Source organism: Euprymna scolopes, chromosome 26, assembly GCF_053919585.1.
Source record: "Euprymna scolopes isolate OS-2025 chromosome 26, ASM5391958v1, whole genome shotgun sequence".
Lineage (NCBI taxonomy): Eukaryota > Metazoa > Mollusca > Cephalopoda > Sepiida > Sepiolidae > Euprymna > Euprymna scolopes.
This window is the reverse complement of record NC_136507.1, coordinates 75,076,704-75,097,168: the sequence shown is the minus strand read 5'-3', so window position 1 is coordinate 75,097,168 and position 20,465 is coordinate 75,076,704. Positions and strand designations below refer to the sequence as shown.

The 20,465-nt window shown below is 36.0% G+C and overlaps 1 protein-coding gene across 6 annotated transcripts in view; it reads left to right on the top strand.

Moving 5' to 3' along the window:
• Positions 1-20,465, top strand: part of LOC145248189 (uncharacterized) — a 296,866-nt gene that overhangs the window by 223,324 nt on the left and 53,077 nt on the right. For all 6 annotated transcript variants that reach the window (XM_080110048.1, XM_080110051.1, XM_080110046.1 and 3 more), the window contains one exon: positions 7,513-7,553. In XM_080110048.1, coding sequence (XP_079966174.1) covers positions 7,513-7,553 — 41 coding nt within the window. The remainder of the gene's footprint in view (positions 1-7,512; positions 7,554-20,465) is intronic.

Here is a 20,465-nt window from a genome sequence, read left to right as displayed (position 1 = left end):
ATGAGTGTACGGCAGTTAGTGAGACAACAGCGTATTAATAGTTCGTGGTGGGAATGAAGTAGAAATGGATTGCTCAGAAGATGGGTGGCTCAACAAAGACTTGTATACATTGGACTTGAAGATGACCACGTTGTAGTTAGCTGGAAAGCAGGCCAGCGGAACAGATTTCCATAGGTGGAAAAAAGCTTTGTTCATGGAATTTGTGCTTAGCTTTAGGCACAGATAGAGATTGGGGAAAACTTTTGGTGGTCATTGCAGCTAAACAAATATTTTTTTTGTGAAAATTTGGCAAGAGTGAACCATAGATTGCAGCTCGGTTGTAATTTGTAATTAACTCACTAAATCACTCCTCTTTCTAAATTTCTTTCCATTACTCTCACCCTCTATCACTGTTTGACCCCCCTCCTTCCTATCCCTGTTTTTATTTTATACATCTTTTATCTTTTGCCCTTCTCTTTCTCTCTGGTCATCATCATCTCGTATGAATCCCAAGATTCTATTATTGGCATTGGCTTCCCCCAATATTGTTTTTAGCCAGAATTCTTTTTAGAAAGACATCAAGGACTTACGAGACGGACCATGTGAAGGTTGCCAACATCCTCAGAGAAAGTGATTTTTTATGGAAGGAACTGGATTTGAACATGGGATACCCAGATCGTTGTTAACCACTTGACCCCTCCCCTCTCTGTCATTATTAAACGTAATAAAAAGTTGACAATAGTATTTTGGCGAGAGACCCTTTTTTTAGTTTTGTTATATTTGCAAGCTACAATTCTAGATTCTTGCCTGTGTGTGTGGCCATTGCAACATACCCGTGGATTGAATACCCCCCCTCCAAATACTAAGCATATACCAATATATATTAATAGCGTAATTTGCTAACCTGAGCAATTGTTCATGCCACCGAAGCGAAGAGATGAATAAATAGATAAATAAATGTCCACGTGAGTCTGACCTATTGTTCAAAGTCTCTGAAGCTTGCAGAAAACCCAAGTTTTACGCCCACTTGAATCGCCATAGTTGATATCTTGATTTAGTCTAAAAGATCGGTGTCTCCGTCCTTTCGATTGCTTTTTTTTTTTTTTTTTGTCAAATCGTCTGGGATGTCATTTTAAAAACAATATTTTCTTTGATTTAATTAACCCAAGTTTGTTTATCATCAAATGTCCTAGATAAATATTATGGTCCTACTGCCTTTATAAATAGGACACCAAATAATTTCTTTTTAAAATCTATAAAATAATATATACGAAGGAACCTTCCAAAAGTAATGCCTCCAATTTTTTAAAATCTTTTCGCCTGAATGGATCAGAGGAGATTGCAAATGGCAGATATTGACAGACTCTAAGAAAGCAACCCCCTGTGATGGATGTGCGTCAGAAGCAGAGACGCGTCATTGAATTCCTGGTAAAAGCGCATTTAGAATGGTGGTGATTATGTAGAAAAATAAATTCTGGCGGACAAAAGGTCGTTTGTTTTAATGGTACCACTCCCATCTTCATAGCTCTTCAACATTTTGGGTTTAATAGGAGGCTTTAATATTGGAAAGACTCTTGTTTAATTATCAACTTTTCTGCGAGAGTTGTTGGAACCTTCTTAAAAGCTCTTGTGAAATTTGCTAACATTCTATTTGTTCAATGATGTATCAACTCCTGTAAATGAATCTTGCAACAGTAAGCAACTAACTTATTGTCAAAAGTGTAATGGAACTGCTTTGCTCCATACCATATTGTGTAAATTTTATTTTAATTTGTTTTAATTTTCTTCCTTTGAAAATTGTAACATTGGGTATGGGGCAGCCAAACCAGCTGCCAACATTGCCCTGCTTTTTATTGAAACCAGCCGAGAGCTCTTTTTAGTATCCTCGTTGTCCCCTTAAGTGCAATTGTCTGGATCTCTTTTGCACTTAGTTCACCAGGAATATTAGTTAGGCTGGACTTCAGGTTCTTCTTCATAAGCCCTGTAGCACCTATAATAACTGGTATGATTGCTATCTCCCTAAGATTCTAATTTCTTTTCATATCATACATAAATGCATAGTCTCTTGATTTCTAAAATATATTACATGTCCTATTTCGCTTTCTAAATAAAATAAATAACCTTTTCTTTTCGTTGGTGTGTTCTAACCCATTTTTAACCATTACACAATGTTTTAACTCAATAGTAAAACAAATGAGATACTCTGCGACTTAATGTATTTAAAAAAAAAATTTATTCTTGCATTTTCACCCCAAACAAGGCACAGTGCCACTTTGATGTAGGGGGCTACTATCTGGGACATAATTGCAGGAATACTATGTAGGGAGTTGAGCATCAAGATATCTGTTTACATTACACTTGAACTTCTGCATGTCACTACAGTCAGGGAAGCAGGTAGCAGAAAGGGTATTCCAAAGTGTAGCTGTTCGAGGGAAGAAGCTATTTGAAAGCTTTGTGGCATTTAGAGATCTCAACAGTGGAGGTGTGTGATTTTGTTGCTTAGCAAGTTTGTATGTCGAGGGGGCACAAGTGCAACGAGTTCATCAGAGCACATTCCATTAAAATATTTGTAAAACAGACACAAGGATGCAACATTGTGGTGATAGGACAGGGGCTGAAGCCTAGTTGACAAAGTGGGACCTATTAGATTGGAGACCCTTTTTTGAATCTTATCTACGAGGGAGAGGCTAGTGGTAGATGCACCAGCCCAGATGTGGCAACAATACTCCATACATGGACGAATGGTGGCTTTGTAGAGGTACAAGATACTCTCAGGTGTGTATAGTTTTTTAGCACCATAGAGGGAGTCTACCATCCTTGCAGTAGCCTTTGCAATGTCCTCAACGTGGGAATCTCTATAGAATTTTCAATGGCATTCTTTATTTGATCAACAGGAGTAGGTCGCTCTTGTTCCATCAGCTATAACCACAAAGTCCAATGGCACAACAGCTAAAAGTGCTAAGTAATAATCAGTTGTAAGTGACAGTCTTCTGGAGGTTGAAGGTTTAATCTTCAGTGTTGGCAATACTAAGAATGCAATTCTAGATTGCTTAAGTTTCCTAGCTGATGGAACGATACCTCCGTCTGTAGATTAAATACCAAGGATTACCAAAGAGCTGCTCAGGCAATGCTTTACTATGCCTCTTATAAGTGCTGGCTTTTCAATCCCCACTTTTTGATTTTGTGTCACTTCTTCCTAAAATGTGGGGAGGGGCGAAGGCAAATCCTATCTATCTCTTTAAATAGAACAATCCATTTTTGAGGATGGTTTGTTATCTGTCAGTCTGGGATATTGTCCTGTGCAGTTCTAGGAGGTTCATCTTCCCAGGTTTTCTACCTTTTTCGCCTTTTAAAAAAGTGTTAGTTTATTGCTAATCACCCGAGGTGCCTTTACCGAGGAATGCTGACGAGGGCTTCCAGGCAATTTTTGTTCAGCCAGAGTGCTCTTCCTTCAAGGCAGTGGTTTCAAATCCTACTTCATGACCTTTTGTCACATCTTTCTATGGAAAGGAGATAAATTAAACAGAAACGACGCATGATCCAAACACTTAAGAGTCATCTATGTGGATACTGATTGTATATATATACTAGATGGTCTGCCTACATTTGAAGGGTTTAGTATATATTTAAAATTCAGTTCTTATTTAAAAAAAAAAAAAAAAAATTTTTTTCAGTATTACAATTTGCTTCTTTTTTTTCTGTCCCCTTTTGAGATCTTTTCCAAAAAAAAAAAAAAAAACAGGAAAATTGATAACATTTAAAAAGATTAATATATATATATATATATATATATATATATATATATATATATATATATATATATATATATACTAGCATGCTAGTAAAAAAAAATGACTTGGGTGCCATAAATTATAATCCAAACCAAAACATTTAGCTTTTCAGTGGTATCTACCACCAAGGTATCAAAACTTAAAAACTGATCATAGTTTAATGTATAAATGTATATTTATGCAAGCATAGAGAAGCACTAAGTCGACTTATGCTTGCCAAGTTTAAATTTTTCAATTGTTACCACTTAGCAGTTATTTTTACTGGCTAAAAATTCAAATCGAATTTGTTCCATGGGTGTGAATCTCCCATATATCAAGTTTCAAGTCTGTAGAAAAAAGTGACAAAGTAGTTTGGTAGGGACTGTTTTGTACACACAGACAAGGTCATTTTTATATATATATAAAATAGATATAAAGATAACAATTATTATGAATTATTTGTTTAACTTTTTTATGCATGCAGTGTCACATCATTATTTTATTTACCACCTCTCTAGGAGGTTCGACACAAGTCCAAGTGTGGGTTTGATGAAACTTGTCCTTGTTGAGTTCATTGTTGATAATCTTCTGAACTTCAGCAACAAACTTTGGTGTTTTAATGTCATCATATCACTAATCATGTATTTTTCTCTCATGTCATCTCTGGAATTTTTAAATAATCCAAAAAGGGTTGATATGCGGTAAAACAAAACAACCAAACCAAACACCATGAATAAATATTTCAAGATATAAAAAACTTGAAGCATGAAACCTTTTTTCCCCAAAATAACTGGATTTGGCATTAAATAACACGAAAAAGGTTGATATGCTGTAAAATAAAACAACCAGATTTTATGCACGTAATGTCATATCATTATTTAATTTACCTCCTCTCTAGAAGGTTTTACACGAGGTCAAATGTGTGTTTAATGAAAGTGTTTCTGTGGAACGAACTGAATTTGAACTTGGCACACACAGGTTTGCGGTTCACATCATTAACCACTTAGCCACCGCTGCCCTGTGTTTGTATTATTATAATCTATTTTTTTTTTAAAGTTATTCTTCAGTAATATAAATGTTTATTAAAATATCACACGTCTTGATCTTTGTATTACAGTAGGTTCATTAACCCATTACTTGCCAGCATCCTATGAATGGGACACTCCAAAATATCTACATTTGCATCTGACATGTGTTTTGTAATCTACGACTCATCAAAGTGGTTGAATCTAGCAAGATTCAGCCACTCTGATGAGTCGTAAACAACGAAACATGTGTCAGTGGTTTATACTTTAAAAAACAATATATATGCCGCTCCCCATTTGTGGGTACCAATTTGGTAAAATGAAAAATTGTTCCCAACTCGCATTTAGGTAAAAACGCACTTTCGTATAAAATAATTGAATTCATTCGAAAAACGTACTGCAAAAACAAATAAATAACATCTACATTTACATCTAAAAGTTTCCCTTAATTCGGCCACTAATGGATTAAAGTCAGGAAATAAAATTCCTTGCTGACACAGAGATGCTAATATCTACGCGTTCTACGTCAGAAACAAAAAAAAAACTTAAAAAGATGCAGTAAAACCTTCTCAATAATCGATTGCCATGACAACACCCTGACTTAGAGTCCATCTTTGAAACTCCTCTGCTTAACATTCACAAGCAACATGAAGTGGAACAAATACATTGAAGACATTGCCAAGGCTGTTGCAAACAAAGTGAACTCCCTCTACTATGCTAGGAAATTACTCCCAACTGACAGTATCCTATATTTTTACAAAGCCACTATTTGTCCATGCAGGAAGTATTGTTGCCACATCTGAGCTGGTGCTGCTACCACTTGTCTTACATTTTTAGATAGAGTGCGGAAAGGAAAGATCTCCAATTTAATAGGCCCAGCACTATAGACCAAGCTTCGACTTCTGTCGCATCACCGCAATATTTCGTCTCTGTGCACGCTTTACAACTACTTTAACGAAATGTGCTCTGATGAACTCTTGGCACTTGTGTCCCCCTTCAACATCCATACTGATCCGACAAGCAGCAAAATCACATCTTTTCACTGTTGAGGTTCCTTTTACTTTGATATTTTCTTCTCTAGGACTGCTAAACTTTGGAATTTCCTTGTTTTTTAAACCTCCCCCACACACACATGTCTATTGTAGAGCATAGTGTCATCAACAAATATACCCATCTCAGATACAATTTCATCAGAGAGTTTGTTTATGAATATCAGGAACAATAAAAGTCCATGTATATAAAACGTGTCACTTTTGTCAATCACAAAAAATCGATGAAAAAAGAAGATATTCGTATATTGATTCCATCAGGCCATGCTGAGTGCATTTCCGTTTTTTTTTTTTTTTTTTTTGTACTTAATAAAAAGGGATGGTGGCTAACAAACCACATTAAATTGTTGAAAACCAGGTGCGTTACGCAGGATGATCCTGTCCTTCATCCCTGTCTACACACAAAGACACAGTTGTAAACCTACTTACTGAAAGATTTCCCTGGAATGTCTGGGGTAGGAGTTTCCCACCCAACCCTTCCTTCGTTCATGACAAATCTTCCGTTTTTTTCTTTTTTCGTTTCAACCCCCACCCTCACCCACCTATCTAGAGAAGTAAAAAAAAAAGAAAAAATTGCAGCTTTTCTCTTATTAACGGGATTTACACCTGAGGCTTTATTCTTATTTCCGTAGTCATTTTCATAGAGCACAAGATTAATGTCATCTTTGTCTTTCTCCTTGGACGTGGGCCGGAAGAACATAGCTTAGGGACAAGCAGATGTCGGCTACATGATAATTAGTAGGGATGGAGCATTTTTTTTTTTTCTTTTAAAAATAACACTTAGGAAATTTCAATAAAACTAAATACAGCCCACTGATTATGATAACAATCACTACAAGGGGAGCGGTGTGGCAAGGAATCAGAAAGAAATTTTTGATAATTTATATTTCCCCAAAACCTTGATGGAGGGGAGACTAAAACTTGCTGCTATGATTTCAAATGATTTCAAATCACAGCAAGGGGAAACTTCATTCCAAATATTTCTCATATGTTATGTCTTCCCTCTTTTCGAAATAGGGTACGATTATGAATATCTCCAGTATCAAATGATCCTTGTACACTGTGAAATTTACTTTATGTATGAAAACCAAAGAGGGAAGATATAACATATGAAAAATAGTTGGAATCAAGTCTCCGTTTGCTGTTATTTGAGATCATTTGAAACCATCGCAACAAGTTTTAGTCTCCACTCCATCAAGGTCAGAGGTTTTGGGGAAATATCAGATATTTTGTAATTCATATGTAAAACTAGGAAAAGAAATGACTATGAAACATTTTATGGCTGTAAAAAAGTGCCGTAAATAGGCTCTGAATGATGGATGATCCCCTCAATGTGCGATTTCAAGGGCAAATATCACATAGCCCACTACACAATTCAGATCATTACCTTTCCAACAAGCCTACATTTGTTAAATTCTGATTAGTAGTTACTGAGATTTGGAACTTATAAAATTGCCCCAAATAAAATTGTCTCCCTTTTTTTGTACAAAAAATAAAATTAGCTTCCTTTTTTTTTGTACAAAAAAATAAAATTGTCTCCCTTTTTTTTGTACAAAAAAATAAAATTGTCTCTCCTTTTTTTTGTACAAAGAAATAAAATTGTCTCCCTTATTTATAACACAAACAAATAAAATTGTTTCCCTTTTTTTGTACCAAAAAAATAAGATTGTCTCCCTTATTTAATTGCAGGATCACGGACACAAAAGCTATACAGCTCGAAGAACTAAAAGGTTAGTATGTGTTTTTTTTTAATGTCCCCAAGATTTGTCCCCAGAAATGGGAGTGAGATAACATGATAGATACTGTCGTTGCCTATGCATTCAAACTATATTGAGTTTGAATCTTATGAAGAGTAGAAAGTGTACCTTGAGTATATTTTCAGCAGCCTCATAACTTTCGTTCCCCCCATTCTGTATTATCTTTTTGTGCTAACATTCTATTAGCAATGTTTCTGACAAAGGAGGAAAAGTTGCTGCTTTCTGAGTCAGCTGTTGTCTTCAGAGGATGATATGGGGATATTTTCAATCTTTATGACAGTCATCTATAATATAAATCTCACCTGTCTGTTTAAATGTATGTATGTATGTATGAATGTTTGCATATCTTACAAAAGATTTTGACAGAGGTGACGGATCCTGACAAGATCGGTATCATTTTGAAGCTCAACGTCTTGGATAGCAAATATCGAAAAATTGGCCAAAAACATTAATTCCTTCATCCTAAACTCGGCCGTTTTATACAAGGACGTTTTTTGCCGACATTTTAGCAAGTCATCGTCACCGTTGGATTGACTTCGATTAATTTCAACGCTTTTGACTTCCGGTCACATCATGGAGACATCGGCTAAGACGTCAGATTTTCTTTCACTGTCTTTTCCGCCTTCACGTCACAGGTTCGGGCCTGCCCGTCTGCCTACTACCACTTTTTTTTTTTTTTTTTTTGCTCAACACACACCTACAAACACCCGGGCAATGCCAGGCACCCAGGCTAGTCATTCATAATAATTTAATTGTCAAACTACTCATCTCATTAATCCTTATCCTTGAGTAATTGGTTGACGTTTTTGGATGACTATTAAAAAAAAAAACAATCAATAGAATGTCTGTAAAAGTTAGACACATGAAATAATTGCATATTTACCCATCATCATATGAGCCTTAGTTTGCCATATTGTAACAGAGTGTGGATGCAAATGCCAAACTGTATGCAAAGAAAAGAGAGTATATATTAAAAGAGAATATCCACAGACCAACGATCACGTTCGAGATCATGTTCAAAACAATGTTTGAGTGGTCAGAGAGAAGAAGCACGATCACGGTTTATTCGGAAAAGTACCCGAAAATAAATGCCGTCGTTACAAAAAGGAAGAGGGGGGAGAGGAGTCGAGTTATTACTTGTCCTATGTTCCTTGTGACGCACTCTGCTACAACGTGTTGGGTCTACATGAGTAAACATGTCTAACGTTACAATGCCATCATTCTGGCAACAAAAAGAGATAAATGAAGACCTAACCAGAAATAGGTTAGTTTGAAAGTCAATTTCTAAAAGCCTCTAACACATGCCAGTTTGTAGACAGACATTAAACCTATTATGATGATGATAATGATTTAAAAAATTCTTTGTGATGCCCGAATAATAAACGGTCCGAAATTTTATGTGTGTCAGTTGGTTAGTCTATCTATGCATACATTTGAAATAAGTCTAGAAAAAAATTGAATCCTGTACCTCTACAAAGCCACCATTCACCCATGCATGGAGTATCGTTACCACATCTGTGCTGGTGCATGGACTACTAGTCTCTTCCTCTTAGGCAGAGTCTAGAAAAGAGTCTCAAATCTAATAAATTCCGCACTCTCAGCCAAGCTCCAACTTCTGTCCCATCGCCGTAATGTTGCACCCCTGTGCCTGTTTTACAAGTACTTTAACGGAATGTGCTCTGATGAACTCATAATACTTATGCCCCCTTGACATACATGCTCCCGACTAACCTGAGAAGCAGCAAAATCTCACCTCTTCATTGTTGAGGTCCCCTTATGCTAGAAAATCTTCTACTCAAATAGCTTTTTCTCTCGGATTGCTAGACTTTGGAATTCCTTCCATGTTTCCTGCTTTGCTGACATTTAAATGTAATGTGAACAGACGTTTTGCTGCTCAACCCCCTCATAGTCCTCTGTTAAACATAATTTCAAATAGTAACACCTTACGGGCAAATGGCAATATATGCATTGTTTGTGATTTAAAAAAGAGTAAAATGTCTTTATGGTTAAATGTGCATATTGAATGCGTCTTGAGTCCATTCTTGCTTGTTTATTTCCCCATTTCCTTCAAATCAGAGTGAGTAAATGGTGTAGGAGGGGGAGGGGGTCGATGATGAATAGCCGTTGGTGATCGACTCTTCTTCCGCTTTCCGTGTATATCAAACCAGAAGCAATGAAAACTCATTATATCACCTGCCATAAAAAAAAGAAGCTTTTCATTTACCTGTGGAGAAGAAGCGAAGTGTTGTCTGCAAAATTTCCCTAACAAAAACCAGATGTCCATCTATTTTATGGCCGCCTACACAACGTGAAGATATGCACTTGCTCTTTTCAATAGAATCAGACTTTCTTTTATATGTGTTTCTTTCTTTTTTCTTTCTTTTTTCTTTCTTTCTTCTTTCTTTCTTTTTTATCTTTCTTTCTTCTTTCCTTTTCTTTCTTTTTTTTTTATCTTTTTTCTTTCTTTTTTATCTTTTTTCTTTCTTTTTTATCATTCCTCTTTTGCATTTTTTCTTTACTTTCTTTACTTGCAGAAAGCCAATAAGCTATAATCGTGTAGATTTCTCCATCTCTCCTGAATGATAGCTCAGTCTAATAATACTAAACCAACTGTCAGAAACAAATAGCATATACTTATACTCTATATGTCCTTGTATTTTATCTCCCCTCTACTCTGTATTTTCTCCTTGCTTTCTATTTTCCCGCTCTCTCTGTTCACCCCCTACCTCATTGTTCGTCCCCGCCCGTCTCTGTTTGCCTCCTCTTTCTCTGTTCCATCTCCCACCTCCCTTAGCCTCTCTCTATCTCTTCCTCCATCTATCTGTCCCCTCTCTTTCTCTTCCCCCTCTTTTTCTCTTTCTTCCTTCTCTTTCCACTCTTTCCCCTTCCTCTTTCTGTCTCTTTCTCTGTCTCTATCTCTTTTTAGCTCTCTGTCTCTTTCTGTCTTTTTTCTCCGTCTCTTGTTTTCTCTTTGTCTTCTTTGTCTTTCTCTGTCTCTTTATCTCTCTCTCTTTCTTTTTTTCTTTCTTTCACTCTTTTTTTCTCTCTCTCTCTCTGTGTCTTCTCTCTCTTTCTGTTTTCTTCTCTCTTCCCTTCACTCCCTTTGTTTCCCCCTATATTCCCACTTCATTTCCCTCTCCTATCCTCCTCCCACCCTCCCACCCCTTTTCTCCATTTGTATCTCTTTTTTTCCGTTTCTCTCCAACTTTATCCTTTTTTTTTCTCTCTCACTCTATTTCTATATTTTTCACCTACCACTCTTCTCTCTCCTCTTCTTTCATATTCTTCATTCCTTCTTTCTTTCAACTTCCATATCCAAACCCAAAAATCATTTCACCTCAGCCAAAATTGTTGCTTGGTTGCATTTCACTTCCTTGAAGGCAAATTTCGTGCCTTTTAAAAAATCTTTTCTTTTATCTTGGATTCTTTCACTCGAGTTTCCACAGATAAAATTCCCACCAAAATAGGCTCCACGCAGAAAATGTGGAGCCGATCCATCAACGATGGTCCAAATTATTCCAGTTAGCCGATCTACCACCCACCTCCAAAATAACAAAACAAACATTCTTACATATTACTTTGGAAGATATGCTTCCAGAGTGAAGTACAGAAATGGTTTGCTAAATTATTTAAGTATAATTAAGCAACGTTTCGTCTTTGTTTTACCAAACCCCATTTTGGGGATTTGGGGGTTCATCAACAGATATGTATCCTGAAATAAGAAGGGAAAACACAGTGCAACATTTAAAGACATCTAAGGAAGGAAGACAGTTTTAATAACATGAATAGGTTAGCAAAAGATTAATCTGGAGCAAAGATTAGATCCGATATCCAGAACGTTTTTGTTGTTTTATTTAAGGAGGTGGTGTTTGATCAACACTGATGAGGTGTCATGGTTATGGAATACAGTTTTGTTTTCAAATTCCCCAAATAGTTCTTGGAAGCAAACTGATGCAGTTAATCACCGAGATAAACGTACTTACAAAGCAAAGTAGCTTCCCAAAGAAGGAAAAGTTTTACATTTTTAATCTCACCCGCTTCTTAATTAGCTGAAAAATGCAACGCTCGCTCTTTGTTTATAAACAAGTGGTTAGAGCACTGTAAAAGTAGTGGACAAATGCTTGTTTAAATAGACATTTGGTGAGATAATTTACAGGTGCTGCTTCCGTGAGTCGATCGGTAGAACTGCTGACTGCCAACGCGATGGTTCTAGGTTCAATCCTTGGAGTGGGAGAGGTGCTAGTATAGCGGCACTGATGAGTTGTGATACAACGAAACAGGAAACAGGACTGTATGTCGATGATTACAAATATATATATATATATATATATATATATATGTATATTACTACTTAATTTATTCACATAAAATTAATATACGAAAGTATAGATTTATGCATAAACTTTAAGTATTTACTTCAAAAGTGCTCAATACGTAGGTAGAGCTAGTTAGTAATTTATAAAATATATATGGCGATTAAGCTACACTGAATATTCGGCGTTTCATCCACTCTAGGACTCTTCAGTCTTATGCGCAAATTCTGTGGTTGTTTATCGTATAAAAACGCTAAACAACCACAGAATTCGCGCATAAGCCTGAGGAGTCCTAGAGTGGATGAAACGCCGAATATTCAGTGTAGCTTAATCGCCATATATATTTTATAAATTACTATATATATATATATATATATACTAGCAGGCCGCCTAGCATTGCCCAGTCGTAAAATACATTTAAATATGATATTTTGATTAAGACAGATTTCGTTATTATTAATTTATTATATTGAACCTAGTATATAGTAATGATTTAAAAGGGTAAAATATAAATGACTCATACACCACCATCGAGAATCGGACCAAAACGTTTAGCTTACGATTTACTTTTTCCTTTGATGTTAATGCCTGAGCTATGAAGACATGTTTGCTGCAAGGCTAAAAATTAAAACATATTATGTTATGCATGCATATTTGTAATGTCGTCATTTGACCTTTGCCTAGCAAATTTCATTTTTTTGATTTTCACACTTTTGCACTAATCTAAAACCCAAATATAAAGTTTCGCATGGGTTCAAATACCCTATATATTAAGTTTAATGTCTTTAGACCAAAAACTGACAGAGGAATTTGGTAGGCAAAATTTTTTAAACAAAAATATATACGCATACATAAATATATATAGAAAGAGGTTTGTGTTTACTATAACCTTTTTATGCAAATATTACGCAGGTATAAATCATGTAGAATATCTGCATAAATTAAATTACACGTAATAGTTAACTAAAGATGATCATCCCATAAGAGAACCAAAAAAACTAATAAGGAATTAATTAAAGTGAATGCTGAAAAGAATATGCAAATTAGCTAGATCTTTTGCAGATAAATACAGTTCCACAACCCATATATAACAAAGTTGCATTTTCTTTTTAAATAAATAGAAAAACGGGTTTTTAATATGAATATGAATACACAAAAAAAAAAAAAAAATTTATAAGAATATATATATATATATACACACACACACAGGGTGAGCCAAAAGTAAGTGGACGATGTTGTAACCCTTCCTACCTGTGGAAGTCCCACTGTTGTCATGATAGAGGCCAACTAGGATCAGTCATCCGACCTCAATAAAAATGGTCTGGCTATCTATACTCTTTAACGGAAAACAGATCAAATTAAATTAGATTTGCTCTGGTTGCTTAATATTGTTCAAGACCATTTTTATTGCGGCTGGATGGCTGACCGTAGTTGGCCTCTGTCATGACAAGGGTGTCACTTTCACAGGTAGGAAGGTTTACAACATTGTCCACCTACTTTTGGCTCACCCTGTATATATGGAAGGGACTTTGTGTGTCTGTGTGAGTTAGTTCCCTATGGACTCGAAAACGGCTGGGCCGATTTTTATGAAATGTCACACAAAGGTACTTTATGTGTTTGGCAGTGCTCTAAGATAGGTTTTGTATCAGAATGTAATCATCCTGTGTGTGTGTATACACACACACACACACACACACACACACACACACACACACACACACACAGGGGATGAGCCAGAAGTAGGTTGTAAACCTTCCTACCTGTGGAAGTGGCACTCTTGTTATGATAGAGACCAACTGGGGTCAGCCATCCGGCTGCAATAAAAATGGTCCTGGCTAACTATCTCCATAATATTAAGCAACCAAAGCAAATATAATTTAGCCTGATCTGTTTTTTCTTTTAAGACTATAGGTAGCCAGGACCATTTTTATTGTGACCGGATGGCTGACTCTAGTTGGCCTCTATCATGACAGGAGTGCTACTTCCACAGGTAGTAAGGTTTACAATATTGCCCACCTACTTTTGGTTCACCCTGTGTGTTTATGAATTAAAAATGATTTCGCCCACTATTTCGTGGGCGTTTTCAAAAGTGAAAAAAAATTTGTTAAGAATCGTACATGAGCAACATGATTTTTAGCTATTTTCTTAACTTGAACAAAAAAACGAAACAGTGGCCAAAATCTTTAGTAATTTTTTTTTTTTTTTTTACATGTCGGAATTTTATCTGTTTATTAGCATATACATATTTTATATATTTTTTTCCTTATTGATTTGGTAATTTAATAAAGTTTTATTTAACTTTGAATTGTTATCCTTTATTTTTTTTGTATCCTTTGCTCCTCTTATCCGTGTAGAGCTTTTAGTATCTTGATAGGTTATTGTATAAAGATTATTTTGTTTATCTTTGTTCTAAAACTAATTCATCTTTTTTTTTTTTTTTACCTAAATAAAAAGAGAGAAACCATGAATACGGGAGTGGTACCATTAAAATTAGCGACCTTTTGTGCTCCAGAATTTATTTTTCTACATAGTCATTCTCAATGCACTTTTGCCAGTGGTGGAGTGGCGTCTGTGCACGAGCATCTGAAGCACACTTTGTCACTCACAGCTCTGTCGTCACTCTGAAATTGATGAACTCATCTATGACAGGAGTTGCTTTCTTAGAGTTTCACACCGTCAATATCTGCAACAGAGAGATGAAACCTTTAGGTCGTGAATGCGTAAGTTCAGCCATCATAACAATGCAATTTGCAATTCTCTCTGATCCACTAGGGCGTAATAAAAAATAGGAGGCATTACTTTTGGAATGCCCCTTGTATATCCCTATACCTATACAGTTGATTTTTTTTCTCTCTTGCTACTTTTCCTATATAAAAATTATTGAAACGCACTTCTTGATATACTCAGTTATAGATATGCGACCAACTTCATGAAGGTCAACTAATTTGCATATTCCTTTGAAAAACTAGCATTCATTAATTAATTATTTATTTTTTATGGGTTCTTATCAGGTTGATTTCATTTCGCTATTACACTTAATTCTTTTTATGCTTGGTTTCTACATTCTGTATAATTGCGTAGAATTTAGGAAAACGTTCTAGCACATTGATGTGTTTTTATATATGACCTTGTGTGTGTGTGTGTGTGTGTGTGTGTGTGTGTGTGTGTGTGTGTGTGTGTGTGTGTGTGTGTGTGTGTGTGTGTGTGTATGTGTGAAATGACTCTACCAAACTCCTCTCTACAGACTTGAAAGAATATATAGAGTATTTGGTCTTCAAAAACACTTTGGATTTTGTTTTTAGCCTGTAAAAGTGGTCAAAGTGTTTTTAGCCTGTAAAAGTGGTCAAAGTCTTAGCCTGGTCTAAGTGGTCAAAATTGAAAAAAAAAAGAAAAAAGTTGACCTTGGCAAGAGTAATTCAACTAACTTCTGAGCTTCCATGCGTATACATTTTTAGCTTGAAATGGCTTAATTTTTAGCCTTTTTTTATCCATCTGGTGATAGCTCAAACGGTAATAACAAAGGCTGAAGTACTAGATAACAATTATGGAGTGGTCAAGAAGAGCTGAATTAGAGCTATGGCTAAAAATTGCCTCAAAAGAGGGCCAGCAGAAAAGGAATTAGAACCTTTTTATTTTAATGGTAGGTCCGGGATGACAGCAGATAACCCTGCTAGTTAGAGAGATGGCATGGTGGCCGATGGGAAGTACATTTTTTTTTGTTACGGAAAAAACAAAGTCGGAAATATAAAATCATATGGCTGTAAAAGTAATTATTTGGAGATATCTAGCGATTGTTTAGGCTAGAATTTTGACCTGGGAGATTGAGGTCAACGACTGAGAAAATTGAGAAAATTGTGAGAACCCTTGTTCAGTGGAAAGTTACCTGATCGGTATGTATGGGAGAGGTGGCTGATTATCCAGTCAGGACGAACCAAGTTGTAACAGATTGGACAATGATTGGTTAGATGGAAAACCCATGTCTGCTCCAACCCACACTAACCTCCATCCATAAGATACTGCAGAGCAAAGAAAATCAGTCTGGAATAAGTTTGAACTCAGGTCTTGGAGTCAGAGGGAGACTGTCCACCACCCCAGCCCGTTTGAGAAAGCACTCCCCCTTTGACCAATTGGGAACAAGAAATCAGTTGTTGAAAACAAGACCAAGGCCGCCCTGTTCATTGACTATTGTAATTATCAGAAAAAGAGTTGTAATTTGACATTTTATTTTTTATTTTAATTCTCGTGTGAAAAACTGTACATTATTAGTTTTGTTTTTTTTCATCTTGTGAATAATTAATTTTATACAAAAACTGCGACCAGAGTCAACGTCGATTCTTTTTCTTCTTATTATTATTATTACTACTTGCGAGTGAACTTAAGGAAAAACAACCAAGTTGAATGATCTTTGTCAGCGAATGATAGACGAGATCATCAACTGCTGCATCCAGCGTTGTATCAACCCTGTCTTTATGAAAGTAACCGAGACTGCGGTGTAGTATTTTGGTGGATGTTTGAGCTGAACTACCTAGGACTACACTTGTAGCTGGGGTATGAACATATAGGACTTCCATTGAGTCTTTGGGTTCTGCCTGTCACTCTAGGTTATAGAAGTGTGGTACATTATAGGTGAACTGTTTAGAAACAATAGAAGCACATAGTGGGATAAGCAGAGGATAAGAAATCATGTTAAACAAAAAGTTATGCTTCACCAGTGTTCACACTAATATTCATAGAATTACATCAGTACTTAAATTTTTTGCATATAAATTATCATTTCTGATGACCTAAAGAGAAAAATAAATGGCATCAACCGCTGACTTTTTATTTAAAGTGGAGAATTTCTTTCTGGTGTGGCAGGGAGTTGTCTGACTTGCTGTTCCCTTTCTCGCTTCCCCTCATTACTTAAAATGGTTTCATCCAGCACACTTTTTTTCTTATATTGTGGGTGGGTGGGGGGGGGCGGTGATACATTTATTTCTCTGTGTTTCATTTTATTTCAGCAAAAGTTCTCAGAAATCAAAGTGCCCCTAACCCGAGGCTCATACTTGTTCTCTATACGTGATATGTACATATCCGAATATTCCATTAAAGTTTTTCTTCACACCTCGAATATCGAGTTAATAAAAAGGTTGGGAACATAATTTTCCTCTCCCCAATTGGCCATTTTAATATGTTATAATATGTCATTCTTGTGGTGTCTTGGTCTCACTGGATCCCAGGACAAGAATTCATTCAGTCTGATGGATTATCCAGCTTCATGCTATTACTTGAGGTAACATTACTTGGAGAAGGTGTACGATTCCTTGTACAAGCCATTATAAGTTGGCCATACTGAGGAGATCTTATTTATACTCCGAATACTATCTTATTTTGAATATTTGATCAGGGTTGACCTGTAGGGGAAAATATTCTCATGCCAAATGGTCCTGATAAACTCTTGTACAGAGAGGCCTTACACATTCAATGATAGTGTCTCGTAGGCATTTAAGTTCTCTCCGGTAGGCATTCAAGTTTTCTCCTATATGTATATGTTAATATATATACAGGGTTTTCAAAAAGTCTCTGAAAGGTTTTGAATTTAAATAGATTCTTTATTTTTGAGGATATCTTTCTGTAATTTTAACGCAATCTAACTAAGACACTGGGAAATTTAAAAAAAAAAAAAAAAGAAAAAAGAAAAACCAAACTCAAGCAATTTTTATTTATGAAAAATAATGTCTTTTAAATGTTGCCCATTTTCAGCTTCGCATATTTGTGCTCCTTTCAAAAACATTATTCATGACAGATTGCAGAATCTCTGGATTGCAATTTAACTCCCTTATTTAGTTCCTGATGTTCTCCTTCAATTCTTGCACTGACTTTTTGGACACCCTAAAACTTTACCTCTTAAATGCTACTGAATTCCAGGACAAGAATTCATCTGGTCTGGTGGAGTAGCCAGCTTTGCGCTGTTACTTGAGGTAACATCATTTGGAGAAAGTGTACGATTCCTTTTTTTTTTTTTAAATTTCCCAGTGTCTTAGTTAGATTGCGTTAAAATTACAGAAAGATATCCTCAAAAATAAAGAATCTATTTAAGTTCAAAACCTTTCAGAGACTTTTTGAAAACCCTGTATATGTATTAACATATACATATAGGAGAAAACTTGAATGCCTACTGGAGAGAACTTAAATGCCTACTAGACACTATCATTGAATGTGTAAAGCCTCTCTGTACAAGAGTTTATCAAGACCATTTGGCATGAGAATATTTTCCCCTACAGGTCAACCCTGATCAAATATTCAAAATAAGATAGTATTCGGAGTATAAATAAGATCTCCTCAGTATGGCCAACTTATAATGGCTTGTACAAGGAATCGTACACCTTCTCCAAGTAATGTTACCTCAAGTAATAGCATGAAGCTGGATAATCCATCAGACTGGATGAATTCTTGTCCTGGGATCCAGTGAGACCAAGACACCACAAGAATGACATATTATAACATATTAAAATGGCCAATTGGGGAGAGGAAAATTATTAATTTTTGTTTTGAGTATTTAGTCAGGATTTACTTGTAGGGAAAAATATCCTCATGCCAAATTGACAAAACTCTGCACAGAGAAACCTTAGACGTTCAAAGATAGTGTCTAGTAAGCATTCAAGTTTTTATATCTGTATATTTATATGTATGCTAGCCTGGGTTCCCGGCGTTGCCTGGGTGTTTGGAGGTGTGTGTTGAGCAAAAAAAAAAAAAAAGAAAAAGTGGTAGTAGGCAGGCAGACTCGAACATGTACCGAGAAGGAGGAAAAGAATGTGAAAAAAAAAGGTGACATCTTTGCTGTTGCATCCATCGCCAAACCAGAAGTGACATAGGTTTAAATTAGGGCTAGTCAATCGAAAAGACGAGATGACTTTCGAAAATATCGGCAAAAAAAGCGACCTCATCCCTGTAGAAAAGTGCCCAGTTGAGGGTGAAGAAATTAATGTTTTTAGCCAATTTTTCAATATTTGTCATCCGAAGGATCACGCTTCAAAACGATACTGATCTCATGCAAATCTGTCGCCTCTGTCGACATTTTTAGGCAGACATACATACATACATACATACATACATACATACATACATTTAAACAGACAGGTGAAATTTATATTATAGATGGAAGATGGATGTAATCAGTTGTTGAAAAATCATAGGTACACAAGTGGGTGGAAAAATAAAAATAATGAAAAAAAAACAATGATAATTAACAAACCAGTAAACATATACAGCATAGTTAAGTAGTTAAGCAACAATGAGCCTGGCCAGTAGTAGATGAGTTACCATCTGGGAATTCTAGGCGCTGTATCTATCGCGCTGGGATGTAGAACGTTCCAGGTTGGTATCTGGAGGTACGTTTAATTCACTGGGAAGAGATGCACCCTCAGTCTTCATTAAGACATGCATCCATGAGAAGGAAAACTCTGACATAAAAACCTGAGGTCTACTGTCTGCTTTGTCTTGTGGGAGCCATTGCACCGATTAAGATTAGCGGTTGTACCAAAGAGTGTGGTTGGTTATGCACAATGCCTTCACCACTAAAAAAAAAATCATCTGTGTGGGTTTACGAATTACTTAGTTGTTGTGGCCGACCTCATAGGTCGAAATCGAATATGTTGAATGTTTTTGGCGATTTTAGAAGCAAGGCAAATCCCAATTTCTTAGTTATTAGGATAATTCGTTGAAAATATTTTGAAACCTTTCCTTTCTTCAAGCATTCAATGAAGTGTAAGCAAAGGTCTTTGAAAATGTTATCTATATACAAAAAAATACACATTTGGTCTTTTTTTAAATATTTCATTCTCTCTTTCACCCCCCCCCCAACAAGACTTATTGCGACTTGGACATAAAAGACTATTATATGTAGTCATGTTTAATAGGGAATTGTGGGATTTGAGCAGCAAGATGCCTGTTCACATTACATTTAAACTTCTACATATCAGTAAAGTCAAGGAAGCGGGAAATAGGGAAGGAATTACAAAGTATAGCAGTCTGAGGAAAGAAACTATTAGATTAGAATGCTTTACAGCATTTAGGGACCTCGACAGTGAAGAGGTGAAATTTTGCTGCTTGTCGGGTTGGTCAGAAGTATGTATGCTGAGAGACTATGGGTTCATCAGAGCACATTCCATTAAAGATTGTAAAACAGGTGCAAGGATGCAACATTACACTTGCAGTGATGGAACAGAGCTTGGAGTGTGGGATCTATTAGATTTCTCCCTTCAGAGGGAGAGATGTCTGATAGATACACCAGTCTATATGTGTCGACAATACACTATGTATGGGGGGGGAAAAGTGGCTTTGTAGATACTCTCAGGTGTGAGTAATTTCCTTGCATGGTAGAGGAAGCCTACTTTCTTTGCAGCAGCTTTGGCAGTGTCCTCAATGTATTTGTCCCAATTCAGGTTGCCTGTGAATGTAAGGCTAGAAAGTCTTCATTACAAAGTGTCACCATTTTTTTCTAAGTTTTGTAATTTATACTAATTTCGACATGACACATAAGCATGTAATAATGTTTTCACCTGAAAAGATCACCAATCTACACAAGCACAGA